General features: G+C 35.2%; 1 protein-coding gene across 1 annotated transcript in view; it reads left to right on the forward strand.

The window, feature by feature from the left end:
* ITFG1 (integrin alpha FG-GAP repeat containing 1) overlaps positions 1-14,291 on the forward strand; it is a gene marked incomplete at its 3' end in the record, with an annotated part of 219,716 nt that overhangs the window by 82,889 nt on the left and 122,536 nt on the right. The window contains exon 8 of the mRNA XM_084257596.1: positions 326-407. Coding sequence (XP_084113722.1) covers positions 326-407 — 82 coding nt within the window. The remainder of the gene's footprint in view (positions 1-325; positions 408-14,291) is intronic.

Raw genomic sequence — 14,291 nt, forward strand, 5'->3', positions numbered from 1 at the left:
TCCCCAATGAAATCTTTTTCCCCTTTATATTCGCAACCCTTCCATGGTACTTGAAAGTAGAAAATATTCGGTCTGAAATAATGATGATGATTTAGTAAAGGATACCCTACTAGAATTGGCAGCAAGGAAAGCACTCCAAATGTACATCTTCATCATTTCACAACGGTTTCTTCTGTTTTATGATAAAAGTGGAACAGGAAGTTGAGTAAGGAAAAACAAAAGGCTTAAATTATTTACTCCTCTGTTTCAGTTGAAACACTTTGTTTCGCAGTTTACAAATGAATGGATTATCATTGGCTTACTCAATATTTTCTGCCTTTAACAGGATGGAAATTTTTCTGTCAGTACTACGTTTGGAAAACCTCAAAATATGATGATAGTTGGACAGTCAGCATTTGCAGACTTTGGTAAGATTGCTTTTCTCCCCCTTTGAAATTTTTCCAAATTCTCCTCCTTTCTCTGACTAGTTATATAAATCCTCCATATCAGAAAATAATGTTAAAGTCTTCATAAGTATTATAGATTTTTTTTAAACATTCTTTTTTTTTTTAAAGATTTATTTATTTATACAAGAATGGGGATACAGGTCAGATGCATGGAAGGTAAGAGAATTCACCAGAGAGAGCGGGGAGCAGAACAGGCAGACAGACCAAAGACACTGCTGAGGGGAGAAGTGAGCGAGGCAGGAGAGGTCCACCATGCCATGTGGGTTTCTTCCTGGCCGCCGGGAATCAAACCCGCGCTGCAGAGGCTGCGGACAGCTTCACAGCGCAGCACTCAACCTGCTGTGCCACCAGGGAGGTCCAGTATTACAGATTTCTAACGATTTTTGGTGTTCTACATAACATGTGGTCAATTCCATAATATAATTAGGAGAAATTTACAACATGTTCCAGTTATAGTTTAAACTTAAAGGACTTCTGTTTGCAGAAGTAAAATACAAAACAAAGTCTACTGATACTGAGGCTGTTCTAAAGAATACCAAGTAGTAATTACTATGAGTTCTTCATGTTTATCCAGCTTATGGGACAAAACCTTGACAATTAAAAACCATTTTTATTTACATCTTAATGCCAAAGAAGAGTTACATCTTTTGAGTTTGCCACATGAAGACATATGAATTTTTGTTAGATTGACACATTAAATCAAGTTCATGTTGGTTAGAAACTTCCAAATATTTAACTCTTTTTCATCATTTATCAGTGTTATGTTTAAAAGGATGACTAGCATTTAAGAGTTCATAGCCTACTCTCATCCAGATTTTTTTTTATTCTTCCACAAAACACCTTAGCCTGTCCTCAAAATACAAATAACATGATACTACATCCAGAAACCTCCATTTACTTATTATAAAATAAGGGTGACATTCATATCCAGTTTGCAAAGCTATTGGGAATACCACAGCATGATTAATGCACAGCGTCTGGCACATAAAATTATTGTATAGATCAAGTCTTTTTATCGGACTTAGCTAATATTGTTGCTTTAGCTGCTCTTCACTCAGCTAACTAAATCAATTCTTCAGTATCACAGAAGTGAATCCCAAAACAGGTAGTATTATCTGATGCAAATTTCAACATGATTCTCTATTTTTGGATTGCATTTTAGTTTTACTACATGGAATACTACTTTGGTTTTTTTAATAAAATTTTATTGATTTATATAATAAAAATACCTAACAAAATTCTCAGTAAACTTATGTAAAACTTTTTTTTATTGTTGCTAACCACAGATGTAAATATTAAAATGTCAGTATTTTTTAATATGTAAAATGTAGAAAATAGTGAATTAAAAAACAAAACTTTATTTTTGCCTTCCATTTAATAAATTTAATTTGTATATCAGTAAACTTTTTGTGTAGTTGTAAACTTTAAATAAAATTTCATGTATTTTTAGTTTGATGCTATCAAAAAACAAGACTACTATGAATCCATAAAGCAGATATCATTGAATAAGTTTTTTTTTTTTAAAGATTTTTTATTTATTTATTTATACAAGCACTGGGTACAGTCAGATGTGCGGGAGGGTGAGAGAATTCACCAGAGCCAGAGCAGGTAACAGAACAAGCAGACCCACGTAATACACTACTGAGGGGAGCAGCGGGCACAGCATGAGAGGTCTGTCAAGCCATATGGGATCCTCAAAGGCAGCTGGGGATCAAAGCAGCACTGGCAGCTTAGCAACCCAGTGCTCAACTGCTGAGCCACCAGGGGAGGCCTTTGAATAAGTTTTTGAATACTAATCTATACAATATAATGTCTTTCCTTTACATTTGAATAGATCCAATAATTGCATTCTGCCCTGCATTCTCAACTCTCCCATTCTCTTTGTGCCAAATCAAGGGAAGTGAGTGATAACCAAGAAGTCAATATAATATCAGAGATTTGCCATTCATTTGCTTTAAAAAAAGTGCATGTTTGAATAAATGATGTAGATCACAGGGAGACTTTTGTACCAAAGAGGAAAGTTTAAATGACTTCTAGTTTACTTAAGTTGACTAGGAATAAAAAACATTTTTTACAGCTATGATTAAGTTTTTAACTACTAACATAAAGTATTTTTAATAGATACCAAAAAAATTTACTTTAAGCTTTGTCTATACTGTTATATAAAAAGGGGGGAAACTATAGGCTATAAATTAAACAAATCAGGAACCAATAGCAAATAAAGAGTGGAAGTAATTATTCAAATTGCTTATAATGTATTTATTTCCTTTATAAGATATAGAAAACTTCCCCCAAAACCAGCTAAATAAAACTTCATGGAATGGTATACAGCCAATAAAAATGAAGATTATGAAGATTTTTGTTAAGAGAACAGAACTATATGATGTACAGTATGTTCATCCAAAAATAAAGCAAGCTAGAAAGAAATAAGTCAAAATGATAACATTGGTTGTGTTAAAATAGGACAATAGGTTATTCCCTCTTTTCCAAATTTCTGTTTTGTAGTTAGAGTAGTTTGACATATTTAATAATGAAAAAAAGTAAATTATGCAAGAGTAATAGTCAACAATGACAAGAAAGAAACCAAAGTAGTTTTTAAGCATTGTTGGGTTTTTTTGGTCTCAGTACTTCTTAGTCCATATATATAATTGATTCTGTCCTCTTGAGTTGCATAAAAAACTTCATTAAATGTCATGTACTTTCACGTGGTCTTTAACTCCTACAAATAAAATGCAACACTTAGACCTCTTTTGTGCTTAAAACGTGGGACTAATTACCATGTAAGAAAGCAGAGATTTTTAAGGTAAGGCCCTTGCTTTTTAGAAATTTACAGTCATATTGGGAAGACAAAAACAAATATGTAAAAAAAATACAAGAATAAGAAATATGTAATTGTCACAATGTAAGAGAAACCAGACTGTATTTCCTTGTTAAATAGTAATGCCATAGACAAGGTGCAGTCAAAGTCTTTAAAAGAGAGGCTAGAAAGCTTCATTGAAGAAGTGGCAATTTGGAATGAACTTTGAAACAACTCAAAAGTTTGGATAAAAATATGCAGGTAAGAAAGCAGGATATGGTTAGTGACTAGTGAATAGGCCAGTTTGGTTTGAATAGACAGTTTCATTAAAATGTAAAAACATAAAAATGGGCTATGAATACACTGAATTCCTGTGAATGTAGTGGGAAGTAATAGAGCAATATTGAACAGCTCCTTGTTAATATTTTTAAAAATTAACTTCACAAAATAAAGTTGAACAAAATCTAGTGTGGTGGGATATGCTCACTCAGTATGGAACAAAAATTTAGGGGAAAATTAGGGAAATAAATTAGGAAATTTAGGTGAAGGTTACTGGAATCTGAGACTTTTGCATCAAAAGGAGGCAAATTTAAACAGATTTAAAGTATTGGACTTTCTAGGAATGGAAACCAGTCGGAAGACATGAGGTCAGGACATGAGGTGGTAAAAACCTGAACTAGCTACATCAATAATTGGAGAGAGGTGTGAGAAATATAACAAAGAAAGAATCAGTAAATTTAGTGATTACTATCTTATTAGACAGAGTAAAAAAACAAAAAAATGCTCCTGAATAACTAAAAGAATCATTTATCCTCTACTGCCATCCTTCATGGAAATATTTACTATGCAGAGAAAACTGGTTTGGATCTTAAGATACTTCAGAATCATCCATTAATTATGCTAGTAAGATAACAAAGCCAGAACATTTAAAACAAAAAGTTCAGGAATAAAACCAGAGTAACTATGAAAGTCCTCTAGGAGTTGAGAGGTCAAGACCTCAGTGGGCTCTCCAAGGAAGAGTGTGTAACTAGAGTAGATAGGAAGAAAGACAAGGAGTGACAAAAGCTTGTGACAAACTATTGGCAGATGTTAAAATATTATACAAGAGGATGGGCAAGAAAAGGCCTTTGAGTTTATAGTTTAGCAGTGGCCAAAAAGGTACTGCTTACAGAGCTCCTAGGCCATAGGAATCAGCTAATATATAGTGGATGTTACTGGTGTCAGATGAGATGCTGAGCCTTGACCTCATGGTTGGCAGATGCATAACCAATAAATTTCTCTCTAACAGTTAGTCAACTTCTAGAAAATGTGTTTTGTATGTTACCATACTATATCACCCTTTAAAACTATATGTTAGAGTTGGCTTTTTCTAGATAGGCTCAGAATATCAAATTCCACAATTTCTACAGATAAAAGTTTTCTCTTTATTAGGTTACATAGAACAAAAGGACAAGAAAAATAATGTACATTTTTTTTTAATCAAGAAAATTACATGCAGGCCTCCCTGGTGGCACAAGGGGTTAAACACTGCACTGTGAAGCTGTCTGCAGCCTCTGCAGCATGGGTTCAATCCCTAGCCTGCCAGGGAGCTACCCACATGGTGCAGCAGACCTCTACTGTCTTGCCTGCTGCGCCCCTCAGCAGTGTATCTTAGTCAGTCTGCCTGTTCTGTTCCCTGCTTTGTCTCGTGAATCCTCTCACCCACCCGCACCTCTGGCCTGTACCCCAATTCTTGTATGCATGGATAAATAAATCTTTAAAAAAATTACATGCAGCCAGACTTAGAGAAAACATATTAATTTTGTATGTAATGACAGATATAATAGAAATCAATGAAAAGCTACAAAACTGAAGGGACAAAAGAAACCTTATGGGATATCAGCAATTTTTAGAGATTGAATCATATTTTAAATCTTGTAATACATAAGTTTGTATCTCCAAATCTGATGCTGACTCTTAGGTATCAGATCATCATAAGATATCACATCTTATTCTTTAAGAAAAGCAAGAATACCAACATGTTGGATAAGAGTGAATTGTCAGTCAGTTCTCCTCAACAATCTTTTTTTTTTTTTTTTAAGATTTATTTATTTATTTATACAAGCACTGGGTACAGTCAGAAGCGCTGGAGGGTGAGAGGATTCACCAGAGCCAGAGCGGGGAACAGAACAGGCAGACTGACAGAAATACTCTGCTGAGGGGAACAGTGGGTGGCAGGAGAGGTCTGTGCGTCATGTGGGACCCTCACCAGCGGCCAGGGATAGAACCGGCGCTGCAGAGGCTGCGGGCAGCTTCACAGCCCAGCACTCAACTGCTGCGCCACCGGGGGGATGCCTATTTCTCCTAAACAATCTTATAAAATTTGCCATTCATGAAAATTAACAACACATTGAAAAGAATAACCCCCTTAAAAATGGTATCATTGATGATTGAGATGAAATCTTACTCAGTTAAGTATCACCATTGCCTAGCATAGTAGATAATCAATTATGTTTATTAAAGTGAAAGAGGCAGCAGTCCTTCTGCCCACCTGTGCCTATGCAGGTGCTTCTTTTCACCAACTCTCTCCTGAGGGCAGCCTTCCTGCCTGCCTGTGACCTGTCCCATGCAGGGGCTTCTCTTCACCAGCCTCCCTCAGCGGAGGCTGCTCTCCTCAAGGCCTCCCGCCTGCGACCATGCAGGCCTCTCTCAGCAAACCTGTCCGTTTGGGGGCAGCTCTTCCTTCCTGCTTGTGTCTGTGCAAGTGCCTTTTACTCTTCTATCCCTTTCCCTAATAAACATGCTCTTTAAATATAAAAAATAAATAACCAAATAAATAAAGTAAAAGAAAGGGAGGGAAACCTCATAGTCAAGCTCTTTTATGAAGTCTAAATTCAAATTTTAATTCCAAATTAGCCTAGGTGGAACTGAAATGCTTATTTTGAAATAACATAGTGGTTATACTTCCTCTTATTCTAAAATTAGCTGTATCTGACAATAATCTGATATAATAAAATCATTTCTTGTTAGTGTTTGATCTGGAAATAAAAGTGAAGCAAATGAGCCACATATGGAAATTTAAATTATATATTCAGCCTTTGTGCTAATGGATAATAGAATGTTTATATTCTCTTTTCAAAGCAATTTTTTAGATCAAATGCCTTAAATAGATAGATGATGATTATAGTCATGCATCACAAAATGACGTTTTGGTCAGCAAAAGGGACTGCATATGCGTCATATATGTCCCAATGGATTCCAGTATTCCTGTTGCCTAGTGACATCATTTATACCAGCAGGAGCTTCATACATCTTGTGTTTACCGCATCTGTTGACAGCATAATTTTTCCTTGTGATTGATTTAACTTTGTGTTGTTTTGTTCATCATAGCCCCTACCCATACAAAACCCACTGCTAATGTTGTCAGTAAGAAGACATGATGAGGGATTGACCTAGAAATTAAATTAAAAGTGATTAAGGACCATAAAAGTGGAAAATCTGTAATGGTTATTGCTCATCAGTCAGGCATGTCCCATTCCACCATGGCTGCAGTCTTACAGAATAAGAACAAAGTGATGGATGTTGAAGGATCTGTCTCCTTGAAAGCAGTGAGACTAACAAAATGGGGAAACTTATATAGGGAAACTTCTACTGACCTGAATTAAAGAAGAAACACAGAACATATCCCTGTCAGCACAATGATAATCATGACCAAAGCAAAAAAAAAAAAAAAAAATGGAAAGAAGGCTGGACCCCTGCTACAGTGTTCAGCTTACTGTTGGCACTGGGTGGTTTAACCAATTCAAGAAAATTTTATTTGCAATGTAATGCAAACATGAGTTTGTGAGTGCTGATTCAAAGGCAACTGAAAAAATTTTGAAAATTCTGGTTATGGAGAAAATTACTTTCCCGAGCAAACTTTCAATGTGGATGAAATCTCCTTATTCTAGAAATATAGCCGAAAACATTTTCATCCATAGGAGGCCAACTTAGTGCCAGATTTCCAGACTTTTAAGGACAGGCTAACAGTCTTGTTTGGGGCTGGAGGGCAATGTTATAGGCTACAAATTAAAACCCTTTGTGACCTGGCACAGTGAGAAGCCCAAAACCTTGAAGTATATCAATAAGCACAAACTGCCAGTGTACTATAGGACTAGTAAGAAGTCTTGGATAACCCAGCTCTTCTTTGAAGATGTTCTCCTGAATTGCTATGCCAGTAAAATAGAGAAGTACTATTTGAAGAATAATAACATATCTTTCAACATGTGCCTCTCTCCCGCTGCTCACCTCAGCTGTGTATTTTAGTAAAATCTACCTGCTCTGCTCCCCACTCTGTCTCTGGTGAATCCTCTCACTCCCACCCCACACACCTCTGACCTGTACCCTAGTTCTACACACAGAAAAGAAAATAAGTAAATAAATATTAGTACACCCGTCTAGTCCAATGCCTCATTTAAAGTCTATTGTTTCTTTATTGATTTTCTGTCTGGTGATCTCACATTGATGTCAGAAGATGGTTGAAGTGCCCTATTGACTATTGCTTTATGCCAATTGTCTGTTTTTAGATTTTTTAATTCTTTTCTATATTTTGATACTTCTTTGGTACATATATGTTGGTGAGTATTATATACTCATTTAATTGTCCCTTAATTATTATATAATGTCCATCCCTTTCTTTTGTTAACAATTTTTATCTGGAAGTCTATTTTATCTGATATCAATATGGCTAGCCCTGCCTTTTGGGGGGTCCCATTTGCTTGGAGGAGTTTTCCCACCATTGACTTTGAGACCGTATTTATCTTTGAGCTTAGATGGGTATCTTGAAGACAAAGAACATTGCATTTTGTTTTTTATTTCTCTTCCAACTGGCCACCATGTGCCTTTTGATAGGAGAGTTCAGTTCCATCAACATTTAGGGTGATTATTGACATATGGGGATTTGCCACTGCCATTTTGTCTTAAGTTTTCAGATACCACTTTATTTCCTTATTCAATTTTTGTGGATCTCTACCTCTTTAATTTAGATAGGACTGATTCTTTCAGCATTTATTGTAGGGGAGAGCTGGTGTTTGCAAACTCATCCCCTCCACCATTTGTTTTTAAGCTAATGTTATTACAAAAGTCAAGCATTTTTTAAAATTATTAAGTAAACCATTAAATTAAATTAAATTAAGGTTAATTTATTATTGAAGAAAGAAAGAATACTTTATAAAAGTATATAGTGTTTTTAAAGTCTATGGTAGTGTACCTTAATGTCCCAGGCCTCTTGTTCCTTACCACTTCATCACTCAGATTAACTTTCAATCCAGATTAACTTTCAATCTTCTGGATTGAAAGTGCATTAATCAAGTGCACTTCTGGATTGAAAGTGCATTAATCAAGTGCACTATACATGTGTACATTTTTATCATTTATACAGTATTTTTACTACACCTTTTTTTTTGTCTAGATATGTTTCGATATACAAATTACATTGTGTTACCCTTGCCCACAGTGTTCAACAGTAACTTGATGTGCAGGTGTGTAACCTAGGAACAATATGCTATGTCATATAGCCTAACTGCATAGTAAGCTACAACATCTTGGTTTGTGTAAGCATACTCTAGAATGTTTGCACAGCAATGAAATTTTCTAATGATGCGTTGATCAGAATATATCCAAATTTCCGAGTGACACATGAGTACAAGAACCAGGGTAAAGGCCAGATGTGCAGGAGGGTGAACAGATTCACCAGAGACAGAGTGGGAAACAGAACAGGCAGACTGACTGAAATACACTGCTGAGGGGAGTGGCAGGCGAGACAGGAGAGATCTGCCGTGCCATGTGGGTATCTCCCTGGCTAGCTGGGATCGAACTCGCACTACAGAGTCTGTGGTCAACTTCACAGTGCTGTGCTCAATCACCTCCGCCACCAGGGAGGCCCAGTGTGTATTTTAAAGAGGGAAAGTTCTAGGTATTATGCTGTCTGGGATTAATCTCATTACATGAGTCACTTAAGTCTGCCTTTCATTCAGAAATTTAGTAGGGAACTTTTGTTTGTTCTTTTATTCTTATAAAAAATTGGCTACTCTTTTGTTAAGTAACCTTATTTATTTTTTCACTGAACAGGGATCTAAATTCTGACTGGGAATCATCTTTAAAACAGAAAAATGTTTGAGATTTCCAATATTCTCTTGTAAATGTACCACTAGTGCTCCATCATTGCCAGTCATAATTCATTAAGTAAATACAAATATGGAATGCTTCAGTATATGAACTATGCACGGTTACATGTCAGTACTGATTCAAGGAGTTTACAATACACTTAGATCCCCTTTCAATTTTATGGTGCAGACTTACTGGTTCAATTAAATATTTTAATCTGTTCTTTCTTTCACTTTTCTTCCTGTTTCATACTGAAAAATGCGTAAGGTGTTGATCAATCTCTTCAAAATATAATTTTTTTTAAGTGCCAACTATTTGAACTGCTCTGCTCTGGTTGCTTGGCATATTTTAGTATAACGATTAGTTATTCTTCCCCTGATTCCTTCTCTGAACACTATTTGAAGTTGCATCTCCTCCTCCCAACGTTCCTTACCCCTTTCTCTCTTTATTTTTCTCCATAACATTGATAACCATCAGGGCCTCCCTGGTGGCGCAAGGGGTTAAGCACCGCACTTTAAAGCAATCCACAGCCTCTGCAGCACGAGTTTGATTCCCCGGCCAGCCGGGGAGCAACCCACATGGCGCAGCAGACCTCTCTTGTCTCGCCCGCTGCTCCCCTCAGCAGTGTATTTCAGTCCGTCTGCCTGTTCTGCTCCCCACTCTATCTCTGGTGAATCCTCTCACCCCCGCATCTCTGGCCTGTGCCCCAGCTCTTATACAAATAAATAAATAAATCTTTAAAAAAAAATCATTGCTAACCATCAGACATACTGTGCGTTTTATTTATGTACTCTTACTAGAATATGCTCAATTGGTGTGGTTTTTTGACTTCTGCATTGTGGAAGTGCCAGTCACATTGTAAATAGTCCATGAATAACTTTGAATGAACAGTTTACTTAAATTAAAAATATTCTAATTGACTTAACTAATTAATATTTTAGAATTAACCCCAAATTTAGGATGTCTTAAGTATCTTCAGCCATATCCTACATGAAAACGTTGGTATATCATTCACATGATGAAGACTGATCTAATATTACTTTTACTCATTCATTAAAGTTAAGTGATTAAGCTAAAAATTGTTCTGAATCTCAAAAATACATGGGTACTGATTTTAGTAGGATGCATCCTGGGACCTTATAAATTGTAATTTTGTTCTTTATATTTCTGTTTTTCAAATGCCTGAATTCTGACAACATATATTATCTATATTATTCACATTATTTCATATTTAAACAGAACACTTTATTTACAAAACTTCTTAATGTCCTCTTGCAAATTTAGGCAGCTGATTTGAATATAAAGACAACTGATTTAAACAGTTGTCCCCCTAACCAGAATCCTTACCTCTCTTATCCACCCTGCCCCTGTTCTACCAAAGAAAAACAATACTATTACATATTTTTGATAAAATGAAATATTGTGTGTGCACACATTGCCATGTGGCACATAAGCAATTGCAGATTCTTATTCTTCTAATGTAAGTCCGGTTCATTATTATTTCCTTTCCATTCCACGTCACTGTGGTGACTGCAGTGCAGTAGTTGCCATAGCAAAAGTAATTAGTTCCTGAGTTTCTACTTTCTAGCAAGGACTGTGAGGCATCTATCTTGTTGAGTCATGGATGCCAGATGTGATTCCAATAAATATTTTGAATACTTTTTGAGTAGAAATGGTAATTTATATACAAATTATAAAATTGCTACTTCAGACTCTTGATTTTATACATATTCAGTATTTAAAACAGACCAGGCTGTTTTCATTTCTTTAAAGTACACAAATATAAGGAAAATCTAGGACCCTAAATCCCAAAAGTTTTATGTACAGATTTATATGGGATAGATTCTTGCCTTCCTACATAAGAGAGTTGTAGTAAAGCTATACCTGTGATATACCGTATTCTCAAAACAACACTGTTCCTTTAATCTTTTAATGTACGTAATATTATGAATGTATAATTAGCACTTTGAATAATAGCAAATTTATAATACTTAAAGATTCTGTAGAATATATTTGTTTTATATTATTACATTGCTATTATGTAATTTATCAGGTTTTTTTTAATATTCTATCTATTATAACTCACAACTTAATTGGGATCCTTCTGTAAGTATGTCTTAATTAATAGAATGCATCTATGACAAGTGGAGCAACCCATAAAACTGCATTGTGAACGTTGCTATGCATTTCTCTATGTATTATTTATTTGCCCAGTATTATGAAAGTAATAATTGCAAGATCTTACCTATTCTTAAACCTTTGGGATATGTACAACCTGGGAAAAAATGAAGACAGTGAAATTTATTCATTCCCTCCTGGTAGGTTACACCCAATGGCAATTCTCTACTATCAGTCAGAATAGCATGGAAGCCTGAGAATTAGTTGAGTATTCCACTTTCGCCCCTCTCCTTAATATCCAGCTCCATTTTCAAACAATTTAGGTTTCCATTTCAATCCCATCTTCTTCAGATGGAAAGCTGTATTTTCATTTTGTGTCAATGCCCTATCCATTGGTAAGCAAAAACCAAGATACTTCCTGGATGTAGGTATGTAAACAACTCACCAGTGCTTAGCCTTTACCCATTAAATAGTTGAGTGCTGAGATGGATGGGTGGATTGTGCATAGATAATAGATGGATGGATGAAAGTACCTTTTTCCTACTGATCCCTTATCCAGAAATCCATTCCCTTCTAAAGCAATCACAAAGCAATCCTGTTTTCCTACTCTGTCCCACAATCGCAAATCAGTTCATTTTTATTCCCCGTTAAACATAGAAGCAAATGAACATAATGTGCACTTAAGTTGCCCCAGGCTGTCATGGTATTACCCCATTTAACTCATGTATTCTTAATTTACTCCATAGGAATGTTTCAAGGTTTTGTTAATCAGTGACATTTTAAAATCTAAGAATTTTAGATACTCCAAATGTTTCTTTTTCATAATGTTGGTGGTGCTTATTGTTTAGCAACAACTCTTTTACCAAAGATAGTCTAAATTTAATCCTCCCAAACCTCTCTAAGGTGAGCAATATTACTTATCCTTATCATATAGATGTGTGATCAGGGTTCAATGTGTTTAAGAAATGCCCAAGGACACATAGCTAGGAAATAGCAGAGCCAGAAAATGATCCTTGGTTCTTCCTCGCAAGCTGTGTTCTTAAACATTACATAGCCCTTCTTCTGCATTAGTTCTTAAAAAATTATGACCCTCCTTGTTGATGGTCACCAACAGTGACCTGGTATTCACTGTTTCCGTTGTTTAGAACCATATATGTTGGTGGTGAGTCTTTTCCTTCTGCTCCCTGCACATTCTCAGATTTTTCCCCTTATTATTTGTAGAGCTTTTATTCTATTTGACCATTTACCCAAGTCATTATCCATCTCAAAAATATGACTATGTATCTCAACTCTAACATATGCAATACTTATGGCTTCCAGAAAAAATCAAAATTAAGCATTAATATTTATGGTCCAAAATTCATAGATACATTAATATCTCTTTATTAAGATAGTTTTTCAGAGTACCTCTTTGTCAAGTATAATAAATGTCCAGTTATTATTAATGTCTAGTCATTCCACTGTTAGGTTTCCAAATATGTGTGGGAGGTAATTCTCTAGAAACAAACCTTGATCACCCTTTGGTTTTGATTTTTCCTCTACTTCAGTTGTTTAGCTTTGCAGCCATATATTATTATTTTATGGTTAGTTTTTGAAACTCTCTTCTAAATTGTGGCACATCATTAGAGACCAGAATATCTCTAAATTTATTCAAACATATCCTTTCTTAAACTTCCACTAAAAAAATAATCACTATCTTCTTCTAGTTCATAGTTTTAAATTAAGAAGTTTATGCTTCATATTATAGAAATGATTTATTTTTCTACTCAGATTTTATTGTATTCATTTGAAAGATTTGTTTGTATCTACTTGTATTAAGGATGTCAATTGAGTTTCCTATTCTCATATTTATTATAATTGTTTCAAAATAAGCTGCCAGCTTTAAAACGATGGCATATTTTATGATGACAATTGAAGGCAGCAGAAAATAGGAATTCAGTAAATCATAAATGACACTTTTTTTAAAAAGTCAAGTTATTAAAAGTGTCTGATATATTTTTTTAAATATATATCAGCGAAAACACATACGTAGTGGGAGACTTCAACACACCACTATCAACAATGGATAGATCAATAAGTAAAGAAACCAAAGCTCTAAATAAGGACCTAGAGCAATTGGGCTTAACAGACATCTATAGAACACTAAACCCCAAAAAAACGGAGTACACATTTTTCTCAAGCGCACACGAATCATTCTCCAGGATCGATCACATACTGGGGCACAAGACAAACATCAACAGATACACCAAGATTGAAATCATATCAACCATCTTTTCTGACCATGAAGGCATCAAACTAGAAATAAACCATAAAAAGAAGGCAAGGAACTTTCCTACCTCATGGAGATTAAAAACCACACTACTGGAAGACCACTGGACTAATGAGGAGATCAAAGAAGAAATTAAAAAATTTTTTGAATTGAACGACAAGGAGGACACCAATATCCTAAATGTATGGGATGCAGCAAAAGCAGTAATAAGAGGAAAATATATAGCAATAGAAGCTCACATCAAGAAACAAGAAAGAACTCAAAGAAACAACCTAATCTCAAAGCTCAAAGATCTAGAAAAAGAACAACAAAAAAACCCCAAAACCAGTAGAAGAAAAGAAATAATAAAAACCAAAGCAGAAATAAATGAAATTGAAACTAAAAAAACAATCCAAAAGATCAATGAAACCAAGAGCTGGTGCTTTGAAAAAATCAATAAAATAGACAAACCCCTAGCCAGGCTCACAAAGGAAAAAAGGGAGAAAGCACAAATAAACAGGATCATCAATGAAAGAGGAGAAATCACAACGGACACAGC

Source organism: Talpa europaea (genome assembly GCF_964194135.1).
Source record: "Talpa europaea genome assembly, chromosome: 16".
NCBI lineage: Eukaryota > Metazoa > Chordata > Mammalia > Eulipotyphla > Talpidae > Talpa > Talpa europaea.